Raw genomic sequence first — 25,973 nt, 5'->3', positions numbered from 1 at the left:
TTTCATTTTTCATTTTCTTCATGCTTGCATGGTTTCAGACAAGAAGTATGGTGTATTTCTTCCTGTTCTTCTGTAGGTAAGTAGTAACTCCCCTATCCTCACCACTCCGGCCTTCTATGAAGATTTTTTCTTTTTCTTCAGTTTTCTGCAATTTGAATATGACATACTTAAATGTGCTACTTATTTATTTGGTTATTTATTTACTGTCTAGTGTTCTCTAAGGTTCCTGGTTCTGTGATTTGGTGTCTGTCGTTAACTTAAGAAAATCTTCAGCTGTTATTACTTCAAAGATTTTTCCTGCTCAGATCTTCTTTCATCTCTTTCTGGTATTCTAATTATGCATAAGTTACACTTTTTGGAATTGTCCCAAAGTTCTTGGATGCTTTGATCTTTATTATTATTTTTTTCATTTCATTTTTCTGTTTGCTTTGCAATTTGGGAAGTTTCTGCTGACCTATATTCAAGCTCACTGATTCTTTCCTTGGCCTTGTTGAATCTATTGATGAGCCCATCAAAGACATTCATTATTCCTGTTATGGTGTTTTTGAGTTCTAGTGAGTTTCTTTTTGACTTTTTCTTAGAACTTCTATCGTTTCTTGAACCATGTCTACTTTTCCCCATTGAACCCTTGGCATGTAGCAATAGTTATTTCAAGTTCTCTTTCTGATAATTTCAACAGACCTGGTTCTGATGACTGCTTTGTCTCTTCTTCCCTTTTGGTATGCCTTGTAGTTTTCTGTTGAAAACTGGTCCTATTGTTTCAGGTCATATTGTTTCACTGTTCACTGAGGTGAACAGACCTTCACTGTGAGGATTCATTAATGTATTAATCAGGCTCAGGGGTGGGCCGTGTGGAGTGCCGTATCTATAGGCACCAGTGGCTCCAGGCTCTTCTCATTTCCTTGTGTTTGTCTCTTCTCTTGAACTGAGCTCCCCTAAGTATTCATTGCGCTTCCCTGGTGGCTCAGGCGGTAAAGAATTCGCCTGCAGCGCAGGAGACCCAGGCTTGATCCCTGGGTTGGGAAGGTCCCTTGAGGAAGGGAATGGCAGCCCAGTCCAGTATGCTTGCCTGGAGAAGCCCACTTATCAGAAAGAGCCTGGGTCTCACAATTCTTTCAGTCATAGTCCTCGAATAATACACTGGATTCTTGATGTGGTGATAAGGTGTGGGGGATAGGGCTCTGCCAATCCTTTAAATCTCCTTTTTGATTTTAAAAACATTCTTCCTTTCCACCTTCTATTTCTCTTAAGGCATTATGTGCTCCATTTATGTGGCTTATGTTTCCTCATATTAAATCTTCATTTCTGAAATGTACCTTTCTTTTATTTCCTTTTTGAGCACTCATCCCAAATTTCTAAGTTTTTTTCTAATTCTGATTTATGTTGTTATAGGCTGCTTTGAATCACATTAAGGGTTTCAACTGGTAGGTTAAAATTTTGGTATCTATTGTAAGCATGTCTTTTGGAGTGTCGTTGCCAATAAGGATATCAATCTATTTTTACTTTATTATTGAAGTATAGCTGAAGAGTTGACTCATTGCAAAAGACCCTGATGCTGGGAGGAACTGGGGGCAGGAGGAGAAGGGGACGACAGAGGATGAGATGGCTGGATGGCATCACCGACTCGATGCACATGAGTTTGGGTGAACTCCGGGAGTTGGTGATGGACAGGGAGGCCTGGCGTGCTGCGATTCACGGGATCACAAAGAGTCGGACACGACTGAGCTACTGAACTGAACTGAACTGAACTGATAGCTGATTTACAACATTGTGTTAATTACTGCTGTACAGCAAAGTGCTAATCTACTTTTAATTCTTTTTCTTATAATAGCTTCGTATGGGATTGCCGCCAATACATTTTGTTGCTAATTTTTGTTCTACACAAATTTTGCTAATTACACAAAAATTAGCAACAAAATGTATTGGTGGCAATCCCATACAAAGCTATTATATGAAAAAAAGAATTTATAAAGAAGTATGGGTTGGGATAGTTGTTGTTGTTGTTTTTAACTCCATAGAGTTTTCTTGTCTTTAAAAAAAGATTTACTTTATTTTGGCTGTGCTGGGTCTTTGTTGCTGCACGTGGTCTTCCTCTGGTTGCAGTGATCGGGGTCTGTTCTTTGTCATGGCACATGGGCTTCTCATTGCAGTGGCTTCTCCTGTAGAGGATCACAGGCTTCAGGTGCATGAGCTTCAGTAGTTGCAATACGTGGGCTCAGTGGTTGTGGCTCGTGGGTTCTAGAGTATAGGCTCAGTAGTTGTGGCGCACAGGCTTAGTTGCTCCATTGCATGTGGAATCTTCCTGGACTGGGGATCAAACCTGTGTCCCTTGCATTGCAAGGTGGATTCTTAACCACTGAGCCACCAGGGAAGCCCCCACAGAGCTTCCTTTAGCTGTTTTCATATAGCATTCAAAACTTCATCCCTTTTCTTCTTCACTTTAGCCCTTACTGTGAGTAATTTTAATCCTATTCACACAGGGCCCTGTCCTGGGAGGGAGATTTGGTTGGTCAGTTTTAGGAGCTCACAGTATCTAATGGTTGTAGCTCTTTGAATCTTAACTGTAAATCTTCATGCTCACCTGATGCTGGATTGGGCAAACCCCTTCCCATTTTCAATTGCTTCTGCAGTTTGGTCCATGGCACTTTCCCGTGGATAACTGTTAGCAATACTGGGACTCCTCTCTTCCTAGATCTGACAGATATCTGCTTGTTTCTTTCCAATTCCTTCCACACAGATACTGATATCACACCAGTCTTGGGGCTCTTGGGAGACTGTCATTCCCATTTTGAAATTTATGGGTTTATCACATTAATTCTGTTTGTTGCAAATATGGTCCTTGAGGTTTTTGGCTTTGCTATCTAGTTGCTCAGATACGTGGGAATTCTGAGAAATTCAGAAACATATAATTTCAGAGATGTACCACCATTTTCCCGGAATCCCCTTTCTCCTTCGTTGTTGTTCAATCGCTAAGTCATGTCCGACTCTTTTGACCCCATGGACTGCAGCACATCAGGCTCCTCTGCTCTCTACTATCTCCTGGAATTTGCTCAAATTCATATCCATTGGGTTGGTGATGCCATCTAACCGTCTCATCCTCCACTGCCCCCTTTTCCTTTTGCCTTCAATCTTTCCCAGCATCAGGGTCTTTTCCAATGAGTTGACTCTTCGCATCAAGTGGTCAAAGATGATTCAGCTTCAGCATCAGTCATTCCAGTGAATATTCAGGGTTTTTTTCCTTGAGGACTGACTGGTTTGATTCTTTCTCCTTCAGTTCAGTTCAGTCGCTCAGTCATGTCCAACTCTGTAACCCCATGAATCGCAGCACGCCAGGCCTCCCTTGTCCATCACTAACTCCTGGAGTTCACCCAAACTCATGTGCATTGAGTCGGTGATGCCATCCAGCCATCTCATCCTCTGTAGTCCCCTTCTCCTCCTGCCCCCAATCCCTCTTTTTCCTTATATCCCCGCTAATCAGGAAAAGGTCAAGCATTGCCATGCCCTTGAGTCAAACATCTTTCTTTCACAGAATCATGCTACAGCCTTCCTCAAAAACCTTCATAGGGTCTCCTTGCTCCCAGATTCAATTATAAAATCCCTTAATATAGCATGTTGACATTGAATTCCTGCTGGTTACCTCCCTATTTAGCCATAGCTCCCACCAAATCCTTGTACAAATGCTTTACTCTGGAGTCTTCCACTTACTCACTGTGCTACGAGGTCATTCACATCCCTGGGCTTTTTCCTGCACTGTTTTCTAAACTGGGAACACCCTTTCACTCTTTTTCCCTCATCCTTCTCAGCTCAAAACATCAACCCTTCTGCCAACTTTCTTTAAACCACCTAGGCAGAATGAATCACTGATTTTGGCACAAAGCAGTTAAGTATTTAAAAGCACAGACTGTCTCTGTTCAAATCCAGCTTCGTCACTATATGGATGGGGATTAGAATGCTGCCTCACTTATTGGTTATTTTTGAGTCTTTATTGAGATAATCTGTGTGAAGGATTTAGCACATAATAGATGCTCAGCAACTGGAAGCCATTATTAATGTCTCTCTTTCTCACTAAATTACATCTTAGAAGATGCAGACTTCCTCCTGCAGAATGATACCATCTTGAGGGGCCAGAGAGCATTGCCTGTACTAGACATTTAACTAATATTTGTTGATGTTATTTTTAACCAAGCAACATGGGGAAATTCCTGGCAAGTTTAGGGGGAAGGGAATTTATCTGAAAAAAGAGGCAAGTGTTACCTTCCAGTACAGGAGATAGCAAAAAACATGGCCATTGGATGAATCTAGAACTAGATTCAAATGCTGGCTCTTGCACCTGTAACCTGTATGGTGCAAGTCTGTGTCTAATAGTGTTAAGATTCCAGGCTGTGGAATCTGGTTTGAATCTAAGATGTAACATTTTTAACTGTGAGATGTTAGGCAGCTCTATTCACTACTCTGAGCCTCAGTTTTCTCCTTTTTAAGTGGGGATAATAACAGTACCTACCCCATAAGGTTGTCATGAGAATTAAATGTGTTGGTATATGTAAAGAATTTGGACCAGGGAATGGCCACATATGTTTGATTGTAGTATTATGAAAGTGTCAATTTTGCTGACCCTGCAAGCTAGGATATTCTATCTATGAACAATAAAGATGCAGTTAACAAAGGGACCCGTTAATGGTGATGGAGGGATTTATACTTACTCTCTGCATTCATGAGTGCCATGTCAAATAAGAGGGAACCCTATGTTGATTTTTGTTATTGTTTTTACTGAGGATGGGAAAAAGCTCTTGCCTTGGGAGAGTAATGAGGTTATTATGCAGAGTGAGACAACCAAAACAGACCCTGCTGTCATCAAATGTTTGGCTATGAATCCGAGATCCTGTTATTTCAAATTCCAATCCCTTGAAAAGGTCAGTGGCTGGCTCCAGGTGAGGGCCCGTCAGCTCTCAGAGACATTGCATCTGATACCTCAGTCCTTTCATATTTACCTTGAAGAAGGAAGCAAGCTTTGTATTGCCGTGATAAATAGAAGAACGATAAACGCACAGACCAAGTTTGATTTGAATACTTCATCCCTCATTTGAGAATACTGTAATTAAAAAAAAAGGGAGAATGAATTACATTGCAGCAGATTTGGGCTCTTGGAAGAGTTAAGTTTTTAACCAGTGTTTGGAGTCAGGGGGAAACAACAAGAAAAGATAAGGCATTTCAATATATAAATATATGTATATATATTTGACATTAAGAGGCATCCATACGTTAATAAATCTTTGCAGGCATTACCTCCATCCCTCCCACCAGCCTTCCAGTGAGAGTCCAGGGGTGAATACGATCTCCTTTATAGCAAAAGGGAGCCGATTTCCTTTATAGCAAAAAGGAATGGGAGAGGGACTTTGCATGAACTTATAAATCATTTCTCCTCCTTCCTCTGAACTCACATCATCTGAACAAAACAGCAGAGCACACATCCATATACTTAGCAAATCAAACCCACATGGACTTTCTTCATGAGTAAACGTTAAGTCATTCAAGGATCTTGCTCTTGGGGACACAAGGAAATTATTGACCATAGAGTCCTTCTGCCTCCCTTTTTCATGAAAACTATTGAAAAATAAATTCATGGAGTCTTAGAACAGAAAATGGCCAAGAAAATCTCCAGCAAGGGTAGTCCTTTCATTTCGTACAAGAGCAACCAAGACTGATGGACCAATATGCTTGATTGCCCTTCTGTTGTCTGCTCGAGGTGGCCCTGGGGAACGGTGCTAACTTTATTTTGATTATCCAGAGTACTCAGTAATTTCATTGTCCACCCTTAAAAGCTTCTGGAAGGTCAGCACTGAACGTGTATATACTTGTCTTAGTCCTGCCTAGTTTCCTGAACTGTCTTTGAGTCACTAAACTGAGGAATAATCCAATTCCTTCAGAAGGAAGAAAGGATTTTTTAAAACTGAAAAAGATTTTAAAGTTAGCCTACAGCCAAGTCCCTCTTCTTGTCTTAATGCCAGAGAGGTCTACTAACTCACCATAGATCACATAGCACACAACATTTTGAGGGGTGGGAACAGAAAGCTAAGTCTGACTTTGCAATGTCTTTGATCGCCAATTTGAATTTCACCATGATTTTATGAAGGAAGCCAGTAAATAGAGTTCTCATGCTCTATGTCCCTAATACTAACAGAAGACTTGCTTGGGTCAACGAAACCATAAAATTGGTCAAACTTGCTGTTGGTATGGGAGTCCAGTCCCTGGTAACATGATTTTTATTCTCTTGCCTACTCCTTGGTGTGGTCTAGGTTTTAGACTGAACTTGCTGCTTGGTGTCATGGCTGTGACTTGGAGAGTGGGAATGACCTGCAGTTAGTGAATTCCATAGTGCAGGCACCAATACAGCTTAGAAACTGCACATTCATTGCTGTCAGAGGGCAATGTTTTTTCTGCTCACTGGTGCCGAGTCCTCTGCCTGCTTGCTGACAACCTGCTCCATACCTAGAGGTGAACATGTCCTTGAAAAATCACGCAGCATCTCCACTCTTGATAAAATGATAGAAAACTCATGTTACTGACAGTTTTCCAGAGCACTGCCTAAGAACAGGGCACCATCAGAGAGACCCACACATACCAGCTTGAAAATAAGAGTTAGCCACAAAGCAGTTTATGCAAAGAACGATAAATGTCTGAATTCTTTCTAACAATCAGTTGCACAAGATCTAATTATTCTCTGTTGACTGATTTCAAACCAACTTGGTTATATAGATTTGATAATGAGATTCTAAAAACAACAATAATAATTTTTCTTGTATATAATCCCCCATAATGTCAGAAAGCAAAGAGGAACTAAAGAGCCTCCTGATGAAGGCGAAAGAAGTGAGCGAAAAAGCTGGCTTAAAACTCAACATTTAAAAAACTAAGATCATGGCATCCAGTCCCATCATTTCATGGCAAATAGATGGGAGAAAATGGAAACAGTGACAAAATTTATTTTCTTGGGCTCCAAAATCACTGTGGACAATGACTGCAGCCATTAAATTTAAAGACTCTTGCTCCTTGGAAGAAAAGCTATGGCAAACCTAAACAGCATATTAAAAAACAGAGACATCACTTTGCTGACAAAGGTCCATATAGTCAAAGCTATGGTTTTTCCAGTAGTCATGTACAGTTGAGGGAGCTGGGCCATAAAGAAGGCTGAGTGCTGAAGAATTATGCTTTGAAACTGGTGCTAAAGAAGACTCCTGAGAGTTCCCTGGACCTCAAGGAAATCAAACTAGTCAGTCGGAAACCAACCCTTGAATATTCATTGGAAGGGCTGATGCAGGAAGCTGGAGCTCCAATACTTTGGCCACCTGATGTGAAGAGCCGACTCACTGAAAAAGACCCTGATGCTGGGAAGATCGGGGGCAGGAGGAGAAGGGGTCAGCAGAGGATGAGATAGTTGAATGGCATCACTGACTCAGTGAACATGAGTTTGAGCAAGCTTATTTTCTTCAGATGGCAAGTTGGTTGGTGATAAAGTAGGAGGACTTACTTGGCCCCCAGATCCTCCACTCTGTCAGTGTTTCACAGTGAACAAAGCCAATTCCTTTTAACCTCAGTTTTCTTATCTGTCAAATGGGGGAATGAATATAATTCATAGGTTTTGCAAAGCTGTTCCATTTTACTCTATTTTGTTATGCTAGAATTTAATAATAACTTCTATCTTTTTGTGTTTGAACTCCAGTGCTTAGCACAGGTCATAGAAAGGAAGAAACTTATAAGATTTGTGAAGATGATACCAACTAAATATAAAATATTGGTTTCATAATGGAGTGCATTGTTACTTTGGAAATGCAAAGGAGACAAAACTGTGGAAAGAACATCCCTAATTGGCTTAGAATGAGAGGGTGCTGAGGCTGAGTGGTGATTCATTTCACTTCCTCTTGACTTGTGAAGATCTGAGCGCTCTGGTTCACAGCTATATTAAGTTACACGTATTCTCTTTCCTGCCATAGTTAGACTCTTTATCTTGCCTCCTCTCTGTCCTCACTTGGCCCCACTTACTCTTTTATGTCTTAGTGGTGAGCATGGCATAAGTTAGAGCTAGACTACCAGGATTTGAATCCCAGCTTCAACACTTACGAGCAACGTAACCTTGGACAAATTTACCAGGTTTTCCACGTCACAGTTTCCTCACCCAGAAGAAGTGGACAATAGTATAAGCTATCTCGTGTGGGTTGCCAGGAGGATGAAACGAGTTGATATATGTAAAGTGCTTAGAGTCATGAGCATAGCACGTGGTAACCTCACATAATTATTTACTGTAATCAATGAATTATATGTGTTTTATTGCTATACAGTGAGTCCCCTACATGCAAATGAGTTCCTTTCCAAGAGCCTAAGTCCAGTTTGTTCATAAGTCCAACAAAGTTAACCTAGGTAACTAACATAATCGGCTATATAGTATTATACTGTAATAAGCTGATAGTACTTCTCACAAAAATAGCATGTAACAAACAAACAAACACAGAAAATAAAGAATTCATTTTCAATCTTCAGTACCTTGAAAAGTACAACAGCTGGCATACAGGGGCTGGCATCGAGTGAACAGACGACAAGAGTTACTGACTGGAGGAGAGAGAGGAGGTGGAGGATGGCGGAGCTGAAGGGCCATCAGGAGTAGGAGACAGAGGGCAAGCTGCAAGTTCACTCCCCCCTGACACCGAAGAACACATATTTGCATCTTTGAAAGTTCTCAACATAAACACTCCTGTGTAAGGGACTTACTGCATTTGTTACATTTTCCAACAAGTGTTGCTTTCTAGAATGCTGTCTTCCATTTTTCTGTACAAAATTGTACCTTGTACTCAGTAGGGTGCCCCAAAATGTTGCTGACTGATGGGTCCATCATGTTAGAAAGGATTCTTCTAAGGGGAATTACAATCTCCTATGTGATCTTTTGTCTTAGAAAAAGACTTTTGTCTTTACTCCTCCCTTTGCCTCCTATAAGATCTTTCGCCAAAGGGGTAGAATTCTCCCTTCTCTGGGCACCTTTGGAAAAGGTGTCCTATAATTCACTAAGTCCTTGATCTCTAAGAGGACTTGGCCACTGCATTAAAAATGAAGAACTTGAGATCAGATGTGGAAAAGGCCTAGTCAAAGTCAATCAGGTGGTTGGTGGCAAAGTTCTGACAACAAGCCACATCTCCTGGCTCCTAGTGGAGTTTTTGCTCCACTACACCACTGTCTTTGGACAGGAAATGCCCTGAAGACAGTAACTGAGCTAACTGTAGATGGGATTAATACCCATTAAAAAGGCCATAATACTTGGAACAAATTACAGATGCTTCCTTTGAGAGCTTAGATTAGAATTTTGATTATAGGTAGCCCTTTGTATAATCAAAATTCTAATCCAAGCTCTCAAAGGAAGCATCTGTAATTTGTTCCAAGTATTATGGCCTTTGTATCCAGGTGTTCCACACCAGCAGATTCAACCAACCACAAATCAAAAATATTTGTGAAAAAAAAAAAATTCCAGAAAGTCCCCCAAAGCAAAACTTGAATTTGCTACTCACTGGCAATTATTTACACTTTATCTGCAACTATTAACATGGTATTTGAATTTTAAGTAAACTAGAGATGATTTGAAGTATATGAGAGGATGTGTGTAGATTATGTGCAAATACTATGTCATTGTATGATCTTGGTACCTATGGTCCTGAAATCAATGCCCTGCAGTAGAAAGGGACAACTGTACTATTATTTTTCAATGTGTAGGGATTTTGTTGATTCAGGAAACAGTCAGTTCAGAAAAGGGCCAAAATCTAGTATAACAAATTGAATAATAATAAGTAGGCAATATCCTAAGTGCTTCTTATGGATGATCTCATTTAATTATCATGACAACACTTTTAAGAAGATCATATTTATCATATCCCCATTTTGCAGATAATGAAACTGAAAATTAGAATTATTGAGTAACACAAGCAGGACCTCACAGATTGTAAAGAGGGAATCCAGACTGTTTGACCCCAAAGTTCAAGGTCTAAAGAAAGTGAAGTAACTTAGTCATATCTGATTCTTTGCGACCCCATGGACTGTAGCCCACCAGGCTCCTCCTTCCATGGAATTTTCTAGGTAAGAGTACTAAAGTGGGTTGTCATTTCCTTGTCTAGGGGATCTCCCCGACCCAGGGATCAAATCCAGGTCTCCCACATTGTGGGCAGACGCTTTACTGTCTGAGCCACCAGGGAATCCCATATTATGTCAGGGGAGTGTGCAATTTCCTCGGTTCTGTTTCATCACAACAAAAATTTGAAGTGATGGGCCAGCATTGCAGCCCTCGGACAGACCATGTCACAGCTCTCGGACAGATCAGTGTCACAGCTCCGTGTTACAGCTCAGTTTTATTTAGAAAATAAAGAAAAATACATCCTTGAGGCATGAGGGCATGACGACCCAAAAGACAGGAAGAGAAGAGAGAGAGAGAGAGAGCGAGAGAGGCAGAGAGAGAGACCCCGGCCCTTTGGCTCCTCTTACTATGCGTTTTTTCTCCTCCCCTGGGCTTGCCCTGTGTGAACGGGGCTAGCCAGGAGTACCGTTTGTTCTACCTGAGATCCTCACTTCAGTCCTCGGACCATCCTTTGTTCTATTTTCGGGGTTTTTTCCCTTCCTTGTCTTTTAGCCACTTTCCTGGACTCCTTTTTCCTCTTCTAACTACCTAACATTTATCTGCTGAGACTTTGCTGTTTTTAAGATAAAATCATCTTCACAAGATGAACGATCATATTTCAGTGATGTGGTTTACAATACAAAGAAAGAAAATATATTAAAAATCTGAGTCTATGTAAATCTTCATTAGAATGAAAGTGAAGCATGATCTGGGCAAAGAATGGACCTTAAAACACTTCATGAATCAGTCTAATACATTGGCACTGCTGCATTTTCATGATTGATTTATGGATTCTCCTCACAAAGCAAAGCAAAATAGAGAACCCTTTTCCTAAGGCCTAAATGGGTGAATGAATAACAGGGAAGAAAATAAAAGATACAGTGGATTTTATTAAATGCAACAGAATAAGAGGGACCACCACCTTCAAATAATTTAAAAAATGTTTTAAAAATGAAAATTTCCTACTTGATTTGATTAGGTTGGAACTTGGGTTCCCTTCCAAGGAAGTAGAGCAGGAAAAATTTGTGTTCCATTTTGTTCATTGTCTGTGGATGTTGGCCCTGCATTCTCTTGAAAGACATAATCATAAATGAACTCAGAGCCATCAGAACCTATGACTTCCTAGATCTTTCATAAGGAAGCTTGGAACTGAAGTGTGATCACACATGGAAAAGCCCATTCTGTATTCTTCATCTACAGAGATATGACTAGGGAAGTTAGCTTGCAGACGTGATGGACAGAGTTTCTAGTTTTTTATGTTTCTTTGCCTGACCCAGGCCTGGAAAATCATCCTAGGTGGGTCAGAGGGAAATCACCCCACTCTGCTAGATTCTCTAATTTGTTGCTGTAGTTGTTGTTCAGTTGCTAAGTTTTGTTTAACTCTTTGTGACCCCATGGACTGCAGGACACCAGGCTTCCCTGTCCTCTACTATCTCCTGGAGTTTGCTCAGCCTCATGTCCACTGAGTCAGTGATACCATCCAACCATCTGATTCTCTATCGAACCCTTCTCCTTTCCTTCCTGCCCTAAATCTTGCCCAGAATTAGAGTCTTTTCCAGTGAGTTGGCTCTTTGCATCAGGTGACCAAAGTATCGGAGCTTCAGATTCAGCATCAGTCCTTCCAGTGAATACTCAGAGCTGATTTTCTTTAGGATTGACTGGTTTGATCTCCTTGCTGTTGAAGGGACTCTCAAGAGTCTTCTCCAGCACCACAGTTCAGAAGCATCAATTCTTCGGCATTCAGCCTTCTTTATGGCCCAACTCTCTCTCATCTGTACATGACTGCTGGAAAAACCATAGTTTTGAATATACAGACCACTTTCACATCTGAAAAGTGATGTCTCTGCTTTTAATGTGCCATCAAGTTTTGTCATAGCTTTTATTCCAAGGAGCAGTTTTGACTATGAACCAAAAGGTACTTACTAAATTCTTACATCTCTACAAGATGTAGCTGCTGCTGCTGCTAAGTCGCTTCAGTCATGTCTGACTCTGTGCGACCCCATAGATGGCAGCCCAGGCAAGAACACTGGAGTGGGTTGCCATTTCCTTCTCCAATGCATGAAAGCGAAAAGTGAAAGTGAAGTCACTCAGTCGTGTCCGACTCATAGTGACCCCATGGACTACAGCCTACCAGGTTCCTCCATCCATGAGATTCTTCAGGCAAGAGTACTGGAGTGGGTGTAGAGGACACTTCAAACCAAAGCAATAATCTAGTTAACTGTCCAAACTACAATGAGTTTTGTCTTTTTTTTTTTCTTCATGTATTTATTTGGATTGAAAAATTGTATAGGTGGAGTGGGGATTTTATTTGTCACCTTATCTAACTTTGATGAATGCTGATTTTACTTGGCAAAACTTCAGAAATGAGCCATTAACTCCTACTGGAACATTTCCAGTGATGAAGAAATCAGCCCCTCAGTTGACAGCCCATTCCATCTTTGAGAAAATCTAGTTTGAAGAAAGATAGTTTTCTAGCACATCTCTCACTAATATAAATTAATATGTTAAGAATCTCAACTGAGACAATCTACTCATTTTGTACGAATGAACTAAAGAATGTAACCTCCATTCTATTGTTGAATCCATGTATTGTGAAACCTGGCACTGACTAGAGCACTCTTAAATTAGATCATTTGGGTGAAAGACATACTTACAGTAAAAACCAAGAAACTAATTTTCAGTCCTTTCATATTTTGAAATAGACTCTATTTCCTATCTTGGTGTCTAACCAAATCATTACCAGGAACAGTTCTATGAGGGACAGGTGTATCTGAGGAATGTCTCACTGGTATACTTCTTCCTAAGAGACTTGACCTTCAAACACAAGTGGGCTCCTCATCCTTTAACAAAGTCACAAGGAATCATGCTAATGAGTATTTAAGATGGACAGCTTCAGAAGTGTGAGACAAAGAGGATGCCACCCCAGGAATGACAGAAGATCCTTAATGATAACAGTATTGTGAATCTGTCTTGACAATGACCATGTATTATGGTCTTGCTTGGTGGCTCAGCTGGTAAAGAATCCACCTGCAATGCAGGAGACCTGGGTTCGATCCCTGGGTTGGGAAGATCTGGGTTTGATTCCTGGGTTGGGACGATGCCCTGGAAAAGGGAATGGCTACCGCCTCCAGTATTCTAGACTGGAGAATTCCATGGACTGTATTGTTCATGGCATTGCAAAGAGTCAGACATGACTGAGCGGCTAAGCACACAATGTGTTATGGTCTTCCTGGGGAGGGAGATGGATTGCCATATGAGAATTCCAAGTCAAACTTTTACAAAGCTTACAACCCACCATTCTCCCAGCTCACCCTTCTTCAAACATCCCATTTTGGGGAGGAAAGACTCTTCCTTTCTTGAGGACCCAGTTACCCAAGACGTGGTGAGGGGATGAGAATGATAACTGCTTCTTGACTTTTTGCCCAGAAGCCCGTAGTTTTAGATGATGCTTATATCCACACATAAAGCATCAGATTACTTTTAAAGACTGAGATGATGACCTTTAGGTTGGAATCATACCTGCACCATTCTATACTAGACTATTACGGATGAAATTGGTACTCCTGACTCTGAAAACGCTGGCTTTGTGGCACTGGAGCTCGCTAACTGATCTGATAAAAGACACAAGTGACACAGTCCTTGATCTCATTTGACCTCCTAGAGGGTGTAGAAGTAGCAGAAATTTTACAAGATAATATCAAGAATGTAAAGGATTCTCACTTAGCTATTATTTGAATAGGAATGATCCCCCCTCCCCCGACCAAATATCTTTGAAATCTGTCCCTCTTACCTGAAGAAGGTGCTCTAAATATTCTTATTATTCTGAACCTTATTAGAGCAATAAAACTCAAGAATAACCTGAGGCTACAAAAGAGTAATTCCTTCAAAAACCAGAGACCACTTGGTTCAGTGTCCATGTATCTCCCCTCTGCATCTAAATAAGAAATAGTGTACTTCAACACATTCTGAACATTTCCCAAAATAGACAAAAGCATTTTTTTCTCATTACTTAATCCCAGAATCCGACTTCTTAACAGATTTTTCATTCATTTACCTACCCTCCTCTGCTTTGCTGAAACTCCTTATTTTAGTTCACTCATTATAACTCCAATAGGAGTTTATAGAAAGAAGAAATATTTCAAAGTTTGTGACACATTTTCCTGAAATCTCTTAAGCCTTCAGTTAGCTTTGATTTTCTTTATAAAGGATAGAGAAAACTGAGTAAAATTCTGAACAGATATAAGAATCAATTATACTGAGACAAAGGATTATATAAAGGTTCCTTTGTGTGACAAATCCTTGCTTTTATGTGGTTACTGAACATAATAAAAGTAATATTAAATGAATGTTTTGAAATATTCGGCACAGAACTTTGTTCATAGCAAGCACTATCTATGAGCTTCAGGTGTGTACTTGATTAGTATATACCTTACAAGGTTATGAATCTATGAAAGTCGTGACCCTAGTACCCTGAGATAGAAGACACATTAAGATTGCTCCTTACCACAGTTTTTAATGAAGTAGTTTCTCTAAAGAAGCTGTAGAAGTGTAAGATTTATTTTAAGTGAGGATGCAGCCTCACCCAGAATTGGATTGGCATAGAATTCACCAGAAGGACAGAGAAAAAATAACTATTGCATTTATTCAGACATCTATTATGTGTGTATTACATCACCTGTAATTGCCTCATCTGATTTTTACAACATTCCAATGAAGTGCAGGTGGTATGATCACCATCATCTCACTGAGATCAAACACCTCTTTCTCCATCACCTAGCCAGTATCTAGCAGGAATTGGGTTAAAGTCATGTTTACTCAGTAAACAAGTTTATGTTCTTTCCTGTGTCTTTTAACAAAGACCAAACACTTGTGAGCTTTCCTGGTAGTTCAGATGGTAAAGAATCTGCCTGCAATGTAGGAGACCTGGGTTTGATCCTGGGTTGGGAAGATTCCCTGGAGAAGGAAACAGCAATCCACTCCAATATTCTTGCCTGGAGAATCCTCATGGACAAAGGAGCCTGGTGGGCTACAGCCTGCGGGGTTGCAAAGAGTCGGACATGACTGAGCGACTTTCACTCACTCAAAAACTCATGAAATAAATGAAGCTTTTGCATGTGCACAGGGGTGTCTATCTATCAACTTGTTATTATCCAATAATGATCTGTAAGTTAATGAAGTCTCCACTGCACCTACACCTATTTTCAAAGTGGGACTTGAACCAATGTCTGTTTGACCCCCAAGCCTGAGCCATTGGAAGGCCTATAGGGACATTCCTTCTAGGCTTACAGGACCTTCTGACGTGATCTGATCTCTGAAGGCATGAAGCAAGTGACTAGCCCATTTCAAAGTACAGCCAAGAATGGAGAAATGTGGCTGACAACTCAGGACAACAGAATCCCAGAAGAGTTTTCTCAAAATGTAGGTCCCTCTGCAAAATCAGAATCTTAGGGACAGAGAGATGGGCAGGGGCCTACATATTAAACAAGATCTTCAAGTTTGAAAACTATTAGCCTAAGACAAAGAGGCTTTTTATTGCTTAAATTTGTAAGGGTGACAAAGGAGGCCTTGATTTCTCAAAGAACAAACTTTGGAATTTAACAGGAAGATATTGGCATTGAAAGAAGGAAGGAATCTAATTGCCATCAATATGGTTTGATTTTTAACAGCACACTAAACATAAAACACCCTACATCAAAACATAAATTTTCAATCAATTTTGAAGTGTGCACTGAACATATCTTAATCTTTATTCAAAATAAGGAAATTGCCTCATTTTGAGGTGGTCCTGATGTTTTTGTAACATCAAGTTGAGTGAAGTCACTCCAGTGACTATTTCCATGTGATTAAGCTCTCTTAAGGCACTAAAGTCTTTCTTTGGCCTAGAAACCAAAGTGCTGCTGCTGCTACGTCACTTCAGTCATGTCCGACTCTGTGTGACCCCAGGGATAGCAGCCCACCAGGCTCTCCCATCCCTGGGATTCTCCAGGCAAGAACACTGGAGTGGGTTGCCATTTCCTTCTCCAATGCATGAAAGTGAAAAGTGAAAGTGAGGTCGCTCAGTCGTGTCCGACTTTTAGCAACCCCATGGACTGCAGCCCACCAAGCTCCTCCATCCATGGGATTTTCCAGGCAAGAGTACTGGAGTGGGGAGCCATTGCCTTCTCCAGAAACCAAAGTAATTGTAGTTAATTGCCGTCCATATCTAAGTTTCATTCAGAGCCTTGTCCCAGAAGAGAAATAAGGGGTAGAGGCTGAGAAATATCACCTTTCTATAAGCGTTCTGGGATTAAGATCTTCATATATAAAGAATACTCACAAATCAATAAGACAGAAATGAGCATCACAATAAAAGAAGACAATTAAGACGAACATTCAAGTCACATAATTAAGACAAATGTGAAGATCACAAATGGGCTTTCCTCGTGGCTCAGAGGTTAAAGCGTCTGCCTGCAATGCAGGAGATCCGGGTTCAATCCCTGGGTCAGGAAGATCCCCTGGAGAAGGAAATGGCAACCCATGCCTTCCGTATCTAAGTTTCATTCAGAGCCTTGTCCCAGAAGAGGAATAAGGGGTACAGGCTGAGAAATATCACCTTTCTATAAGTGTTCTGGGATTAAGATCTTCATATATAAAGAACACTCACAAATCAATAAGACAGAAATGAGCATCACAATAAAAGAAGACAATTAAGATGAACATTCAAGTCACATAATTAAGACAAATGTGAAGATCACAAAAGAAGAAACAAAGACTAAAACACAAAACACATATACAGAAAGACATTCAACCTCAATAATAATTTTTTTAAAATATGGCAGGAAGATGCTCCTTGTATCTTATCAAGTTGGTAATTTTTAGAAAGCATAGGGACAATTTTTGAGGGTTATTTCAGAATACACATCGAGTATTTTAAAATGTGCATTCTCTTGTACCCATTTTTATGATTTTATCCTAAGAAAATAATTAAACATGGATGTATGATGTAACTATGACCCTGGTAATGGCAATGCAATTTATAATTTGCAATAGTTAAAAACTGAGGGAACAAAAGCAAAAGTAGTTAAAATATGCACTGGCATAGTATGCAGTTACAAAAAATATTTTGTAACTGAACATTTATTACTGTGGGGCAAAGTTCAAGTGAAGAATGCTTAACACTGTCTTACAAGGCATGATGTATAAATGGCCCTGTTTTAATAGAAACGTTGCACAGATAAGTGGAAAGAATCACATTCATGGATGACTAGCGTGACACACGGCAAGATATTAACACTGGGCATTGCGGGTTGAGATCACAAGAGATGTCATTTTCTTTGTTTCTTCACTTTCACTTTTCACTTTTATATGCTTGGTATAAGCTTTTGCTAGGGCAAATGCATTACCTTTTTTAGGAAAAAAATTCATATATATTAGAAGAAAAAACCCAATATGACTGACAGCATGTGACAAACCCCATGATTCCTACATCTCTTTATCACAGTTCTATTTTTTTTTCGCCCCTGAGATCTATAAGCTCCCTTTAGGAAATTTTAGCTGGAAATTAAAGACAGGCAGAGAATTCTTTAGTGGAGGGAACCTTAGATGACTGGATAAGGGCTCTACCCCCATTCTGGAGTCTTCCCAGAAATCTCATGTGGTTGCAGGGGAGTGAAGATGTTGAGAATCACTACTTCTAACCAGGCCAAGATCTAAGCCTGGGGTCACATGACGTGTCACCTGTGTGATTTTTGAGTGACTGGAGCTGCTATTTATCATTACATCGAGAAAACGGACGTAAACTGGGCAAACCAGGATGTGTGTTCATCAAGACCTTCGGGAATTCACAGCCTCAAAGCACTGACAGCTGAAAGCTACCAGGAGCTGCCCAACTATCTCATTTCACAGGTGAGAAAACCTGAGGACAGAGAAGGAAAGTGTGCCGTTCAAACTTGGCTAAGACACAGGAGTCACGAACACACTTTCTGAAGCTTAACTCGGAAGATTCCTCTGTGTGGACATCCCATGAACCACCATGAGATGACATGGCAGGGAGTAAGCAGGACATTACAATCTTCTCTCCTGGAACTCCGCTGTCAAGAGTCAGACCAAAAGCAACCCATGTCTTTTGGCTCTTAGGATTCACAACATATAGCTTGAGGCCAGTTGCAGGGGTGAGGCAATCTCCTCAAAGATTCTCCTTATTAACCCGAGCCTTCAGTACTCTTGACTGGAAAATCCCAGGGACGGAGGAGCCTGGTAGGCTGCAGTCCATGGGGTCACCAAAAGTTGGACACGACTGAGAGACTTCCCTTTCACTTTTCACTTTCATGCATTGGAGAAGGAAATGGCAACCCACTCCAGTGTTCTTGCCTGGAGAATCCCAGGGACGGGGGAGCCTGGTGGGCTGCCGTCTATATGGGGTTGCACAGAGTCGGACACGACTGAAGTGACTTAGCAGCAGCAGTAGCGGTCAGTCATTCAACAAGTATTTATGCAACACTGGGAGGCGGGTAAAAATCCCACTTCACATAAAGCTTGGTACATATGCTAATTTTTACAAGAAGTGTCTAGATGACATTTCAAAGCGGTTTTTCATGTTCTCCAATTCACAAATAAAGGTGGAAAGGAAAACAGTTTCCCTTATTCAAATAACCATATATTGTTCAAACAGAATGAAGCCATTTCTTCCTACAGAATTTCCAAGGTAAAAATCATTGTTTCCATTTCCAGTTTTTCTCTCAGAAAATATACATTTTTGGTCCAAACTTGCCTTCAAAAAGCAGGGTAGGGCAGTGGGAAGAGACAAGACTTTGGAGTCACAAATACAGTAAATATTTCAACAAATCTAAGATGCACAATTTTTACCCTACCTTTTAACACTGAAATCAGAGAGTTATCTTGCTGTCATCGGAGACTTAAAATCTTGAATTCTTCCAGGGAGGTTTGTGATTGCTGCTACTGGTCACTAGGGGGCAATATGAACCCAGTGAAGTGAAAGTTTCTCCGCCGTGTCCGACTCTTTGCCACCTCTTGGACTTATACAGTCCATGAATTCCCCAGGCCAGAATACTGGAGTGGGTAGTCTTTCCCTTCTCCAGGGGATCTTCCTAACTCAGGAATCAAACCCAGGAATCCTGCATTGCAGGCAGAGACCACTCTAAATTCTCTGCCTGACTTTTTTTAAAGATCACATTCAGAGTGTGAACTCAGGCGGCAAAGCCATGTGCATTCCACTTTTGAGTTCAGCTTCTTGGAGAGGATTTTTGTTTGTTTTTTCATCTAACCAATGCCCAGGGAGAGGCATGTGAATTTCCTTGTTGACTGTCTATTGGGTGGTTTTTCTTAGTGCTGCATAGAAACCGAACACCTCACAGGCGATGGTACCTTAGAGTCCATGAAATATGGCAACCAAATTCTGAGATCTATAACTTCTACTTAACCTCTAAGAGGTTCAATTTTCTCTTACAAAAGCAAGCAAGATAGTAATGCTTCCCTGAGGATGCAATAGGCCAGTATACGGACACGCTGGCCACAGAGTAGGTGTACACTGATGCTATGCTCTAATTCTGGAGTCCTGTGGATTTGAAGGCTCTGCATTTATTTCAGTAAGGCCTCTGGGACCCTTTCTTACCTGACCTGTCTCCCAAATCCCTGCCCTGAGTTTCCACTTCACCCAAAGTTCAAAGAGAAGAGAATGAAGATGGCACAGGATTGCCTTCTCCAGACAAGGGCCTGGGTTAGCAGATCCTCAGGGCTCCTGGGAGGGGCAGTGTCCTGACCAGACCAGGGCACTGGCTTTGGGGTCACAGTGAGCTCAGATTGCAGTCCCTATACTGACAGCTTGAGTTTGGGTGGGCTACTGAATCATTTCTCCATGCTCCATTTCATGAAGTATAAAAGGAGGCTCTTTATAACATCCATTGGGTTGGCCTAAAAAGTTCATTTGGGTTTTTCTGTAACATCTTATGAAAAACCCGAATGAACTCTGGCCAACCCAATATTTCTTATTGTCATTGTCAGTTTGTGCTCATAGCTTAGAAACGGTTGTTGTGTAGTCGCTAAGTCCTATTTGACTCTTGGTGACTCCATGGACTGTAGCCTGCCAGGCCCCTCTGTCCATGGGATTTCCCAGCAAGACTACTGGAGTGGGTTGCCATTTCCTTCTCTAGGGGATCTTCCTGACCCTGGAATCGAACCCGCGTCTCCTGCTTGGCAGGCAGAGTCTTAACCACTGAGCCACCAGGAAAGCACATAACTTAGAATGGTACCTGTTCAGTTGCTAGTCATGTTTGACCCCATGAGTTGCACTTCTTGTTTTTCGTGACCCCCATGAACTGTAACCTGCCAGGCTCTTCTGTCCATGGGATTTCCCAGGCAGGAATACTAGAGCAGGTTGCCATTTTCTTCTCCGGGGTAAAATAACCACTGGTTACTACTTATGATATATCCTCTGCTCAGCAGTAGTGTTGCCCCTGGAGAGGGTCTCTGAGCAGGAGTCAATGAGGACTGTGTCTGTAACATGAGGGGGGTGAGCACTATCCGGTGTGCCTTGGTTGCTCGCTCCTGGGAGCCCATGTTACGCAGAGCACGGGCTAGATGGTGTAAGACTGGACTATCAGTGACCTGATCCCCATGTGTCTGTTCAGGAGCAGATGCTGTCCCTTGCTTCTAGAAGAACCTCCCTGGTCACAGAAAGCAACCTCTGATACATAGTGCCTCCTCTAACTCCAGTGCCCCTCCAACACCAGGGCCTGCAGGTGAGCACCAGACATTATTGAATAAAATACATTAGAAACGATCTCTAGTCTGCAGGGGTCAGGTCATCGGTGAAGCAAGTACATCTTTACCAAGAATGAATAAAAGAGTTTTTGTACAGCTCTGGACACAGCCTAATTGAGGAGATTCTTTGTAAGACCACCTTGCCTTTCCTAGCTCCTTCAATGGAGAAGCCAGGATAGAAAATGCCTTTAATTATATTACTAACAAGAAAAATCCACCTGCAACGGTGGGGGTGGGGGGGGAGGGTTGTTGAATAGGCAAAGTGTTTCTTTTCTTTTTGTTTTGTTAGTACATAGACACAATACATTCAAACTGTGAATCGCAGGTGAAGATCTTAATTTTGGAGTTTGCAACCTTCAGATAATTATCAAAGAGACTCACTGGGAATAATGCATGTGGTTGGAAGTGTGAATTCTCCAAACCCAGCAAAGTAGAATCTCCCAGGCAGCTAAGCAAACTTGCAAAAAATTGCTCACTGGAGCTTTGCAGAGTATCGAATCAAACTCCTGAAATTTGCTTGCAAATCCCCTGCTGTTCTTGCCGGAGGCTCCTGCAGATGCTAAGCACCTCCTGTGCTCAGCCAAGGAAGGTCTGTCAGCTTCCATCAGTGCAAACGAGCAGCCTAGTTACCCAGGGACAGCACCCACTCATGGTTTGGTGCTGGGGGGAGGGGAGAAGGGGCAAGAAACTAAGTCACCATCAATACAGTAATGGTGGCCACTTTTGAGCAGTTCATCTCATCAAGGCATTGCCTGGAGTATTTCATCTTAAATTATCAGGGAGGCATGTCCATCAGCCTCATTGTACAGAGAGGATCTCCTGCTCAGAGCCTCCTTCACTTACTGAAGGTCACACAGCAAGGAAGTGGCAGAGGTGGAACTGGAACCCAATTCTGAATCCACTACCATGTACTATGCGTACATCAGGGGAAGACTGAGCAGCGGACAACTGGGAAAATGGGAGAACAGGTGTCTACAATCTAACAAAGACAGTGTTTATCACTAATACTTGCATTAGGTTATTGGGTGCCCTCATATAGTAGGTTACAAGGGTAGCAGATTCACCTAAAATCAATGGCAAGTGGGTGCTAATGTCACTTGGGTTAATAATCTCAAAGTGGAAGGAACTCCTTTGTTCTTTCCATCATCTTTTCCATAAAGAGCAAACTTGACGCTCTCTTTATCTAACCAGCATCTCCTTTCATGGCCTTCGGTCTACTCATGATTTTCAAAGAGAAAAAAAAAGACAGTATCAAACCAAGCAAACACACCACAAACACACTCAACCAAAACCGCAGCCCCTGGGCTCGCTCTCTAGTCCCATGAACATTTACAACCATTTATTTCAGAAAAAGAGCCACTGTGGAGACCCAGCTCTACCTTGTGCTCCAGGCTGGAGTCTTTAAACATCAGTGAGAATGGCTTGATATGCTCTCTTCTCAATTTATCACCACTCCGCAAGTCGATGGTATGTTCTATTCTCTTGTTAATTTCCTCAGGCCCAGACTGGACATGCAAAGCTTGTGCAAGATGGTTTGGAAGTAGATTTATTGAATTTCTTGTTAGGGCAGCCAGAGTCTAGGGGGAAAGCACATGCAAACACAATAAACCTGCTAGTCCCCTTTGGATTAAAAAGAAAGGCAATGTGTTCAGATTAGGTTGCATCGCAAACAGTAGAGCATTCCATGCAGTTGTATTCAGTGAAACCTACAGAAGTCGATAAGTTAGCATTTGGTTCCCAGAAACACAACCTGGAAAAACAGTATATCAAGGGGGTCATTTCCCTCTCCTCTGTGTAGGTGCACTGAATTCCTTCGGTTCAGGTATAGGGAGAGCTGTCAGTTTGCAAATGTTAACCAAGAGCCTTCTCTAACCAGGCACATCCCTGGTTTGAGAGAAAGAAAACCAATACAAATAACAGAAGGGAAAACAGAGCTGAAAAGCCCACAGAAATGATCCTCTCCAACCAAGTAGATTCCACATTTTCATGTGGTCTTTCCTTGAATGGTGGTGGAGAGATTTGGGGATGAATGGCTTGCATTTTTTTTTTTTTTTTTGTTAGCATTTCTCATGGACAGTCAAATGAGTCAGAATCTGCTACTTAAACTTGATGGAGATTGTTAGACCTTTTACACTTGACAAATGTTTTTTCCCCATAGACTGGTATATATCTATATTTTCATATAGATATATGTGTTTGATTTCCTTTAGGCAAAAATGCAAGCAGTTGCAGCCTCTCACTGTTTCACAGGATTAAACAGCAGGAGGTGGGGAAAGGCACAACCATCATGGTTGATCATTGGGTGTGGCCACACGGATGCAGAAATAGCACTGGCTCAGGAAGACCCAGCAGATTCGGCAGAGGGGACTCTGTCTCCTGGCATCTTAGCTGCAGGTGACAAGATCAACCAGTGGGATCCAGCCAAATGCAACACCCACTCACAGCTCCAATTTCCACTTCTTTGACCCAAAACATGAGAGTTGGAGCTCGAGGGATATAAGGACAGCAAGGCTCATCTCCTCCCCGAGAAGATTTCTTGAGAAGAGGTAGAGGATGCAGTACCTCTGTAGAGGGGAAGAGAAAGCTCTGCCTCCGAACACACGCACTGCATCTTCTTTTCCCTGCCAGCCTCTCATCTTGGCCAATGTTAGACCGTAAGCTAGACTGAGATAAGATGATGCAGTCATGGAATAACAGCCTGTGAGAGCGGACAGAGCACCTTGGAGGTCCTGCTGCCTGAATCCTTCCTATACACGTGTGGTCGTTCAGTCGCTTAGTCGTGTCTGACTCCTTGTGACCCCCTGAACTACAGCACGCCAGGCTCCCCTGTCCTTCACTATGTTCTGGAGTTGGCTCAAACTCATGTCCATTGAGTCGGTGATGTCATTCAACCAATCTCATCCTCTATCACCTCCTTCTCCTCTTGCCCTCAATCTTTCCCAGCGTCAGGGTTTTTTCCAATGAGTTGGCTCTTTGCATCAGGTGACCAAAGTATTGGAGCTTCATGAGCCTCAAAGAATTATACTCATGAGCCATCAGCTTCTCTGCAGCCAGGTCAGACTCTCTGACTCTGGAGCCAGAGTTGGGGGCTTTGATCTCATGGAGCCCACTAGCCCATTCCATGAGGATTCCTCCTATGACACTGTTGGACTCTTCCGTTTAATCTTCATGGAGATACTCGACATAACCTAAATTCATAGTCTCTAAAGAATTCTAGAGCAGAGCTTTATCACTGGTAGAATTTACTGAAAACCTTTTCTCCAGCCACATGACAAAAGATGGAGTCACAGGTGCCAACACGAGCAAGTACAGTATATGCTCTGAGGATACTGAAGCTAATTTCAGCACTGAGTACCAAGGAGGCAAGCACAGAGAAAAAAAAACAAATATCAGGTGGAGGTATGGCAGGATGAGCGGTGAGGAGGAGAGCTGGATCCAAGAGAAGGAAGCAGGTACCAGTATTTTAGAAAACCGAAGAGCAGGGTTCATATCGGGCAGAGGGTTTGAGCTCTGGTGTTAAATGTTTTTAGAACAGCATCTCAGAAGGTGAAGGAGACTGGAGCCTACCCTCTGTGGATCTCCTGTCATCTTCTTGGGCAGAAATTCTCTCCACTGTTCGGAAATGTCAGAATTCAGTCTTCTATCTCAGAGAGGAGGTGGGAAAGACAGTCTGCTGCTCACGGCAGACCCAAAACACAAACTGAGGTGTGCCCAGTACCACTGGGAGCATAGTTTTCCAAACTCCATTCTAGGTCTATGAATTTGGGCAAATTGTTTAAACCCTGTGGGACTTTCCTAGTAGCTCAGCAGCATTTAAGATGGTTAAGGCTCTATGCTTCAGCTGCAGAGGACATAGGTTCAGTCCCTGGTTGGGGAGATAAGATCCTGCATGCTTTGATGTGTGGGGAAAAAAAATGATTGAAGCCCAGATGAAAACCAGAGTTCCTTCTGAACTCAAGTTTCTGAACATAGGGTCTTGCTGAGAGTCTTGGGATTTTGTAAACTTCATTTGGATGGGGTAGGAGAATATAAACCCTCTCAAACTCATCATGACCAGAAGCCTGTTCTTTCAGAATCATGTTTATCTGTGTACACACTAACAACCTACTTTTTTCTTTTTTTAAAATAGGTCCTATTGCTTCATGGATAGTCATATATTTGGTATTTCTTAATCAGTTTGTGCCAGCAAATAACAAATCACTCCCAATGAGATCTCAGACTGAAAGTGTACTCCAGAAACATCCAGTTTTGTTGAGTCAAAAACACTTCAGCTCTTATGGATCACATATTCCAGTCTTCAAACACCCTCTGCAGCACCCGTGTAGATGCTGTAAATCAGCCTGCACAGTCTCGGTTCTGGAATTTGAGGAAATCATCCCTCTCTTTCATCACAAGATTCTCTTAATTAACTCTTTCCCCAAAATCTTGTTCTAAGGAACATAGGAATGAAGGAATGCTTCTTTACAAAATGATTTATGGACAAATCAATTTAGGAAATGTGGATCCACTTTTTGTTTACCGCCATCCATTCTCATTACTCTCCTCCAGAGAAAGGATTTTGTTTCTTTTTTGAACCTCTTTGTCTGGAGTGTGTATGTCAGAACCTGGTGCTAAAGTAGGCACTCAGTAGTGGTGTGTTGAATGAAAAAATTCTTATAACCTCCTATTGGAGTCTCACAGTACACATTACTGAAATAAAGGTACTGCTAAGTTCTGCAGAAATCAGGCTTTTAAACTGCATTTTCCAAACTGTTATAACTATGAAACAGTTTTTGCTCAGATCTCCTCTACATGGTTCATGGAGGACCACTTTGGAAATAGCACGCTAAAGTTCTTCCCTGGTTTTGTTTGCAACTCTTACTTAGTGGATCTGTTTCTGATCTCTGAATATAATCTATTTACTCCCCTCCACTTTTCTTCCACAGGCTAATGGCGTCGGCTTTCCCAATCACTTCACAGGGGACACGGTTTCCACATAGGGCACAACAATGCTCTCCACTTTGTCCATACCTTGGGTATACTATTGCGCAGAATCGGACTGAATGCAAACGACATCAGACTCTGTGATGGAGCT

The 25,973-nt window shown here is 41.7% G+C and overlaps 1 protein-coding gene across 1 annotated transcript in view; it reads right to left on the bottom strand.

Annotated features, from left to right (window-relative positions):
- ADCY8 (adenylate cyclase 8) overlaps positions 1-25,973 on the bottom strand; it is a 232,153-nt gene that overhangs the window by 65,014 nt on the left and 141,166 nt on the right. Inside the window, exons 8-9 of the mRNA XM_052651651.1 lie at positions 22,279-22,476; positions 4,989-5,089 (exon numbers count right to left, since the gene is read on the bottom strand). Of these exons, the coding sequence (XP_052507611.1) occupies positions 4,989-5,089; positions 22,279-22,476 (299 nt within the window). The remainder of the gene's footprint in view (positions 1-4,988; positions 5,090-22,278; positions 22,477-25,973) is intronic.

Source organism: Budorcas taxicolor, chromosome 14, assembly GCF_023091745.1.
Source record: "Budorcas taxicolor isolate Tak-1 chromosome 14, Takin1.1, whole genome shotgun sequence".
In the NCBI taxonomy this organism is placed as follows: Eukaryota; Metazoa; Chordata; class Mammalia; order Artiodactyla; family Bovidae; genus Budorcas; species Budorcas taxicolor.
The sequence above is the reverse complement of the archived record's forward strand: the minus strand, read 5'-3'. Positions and strand labels throughout refer to the sequence as shown.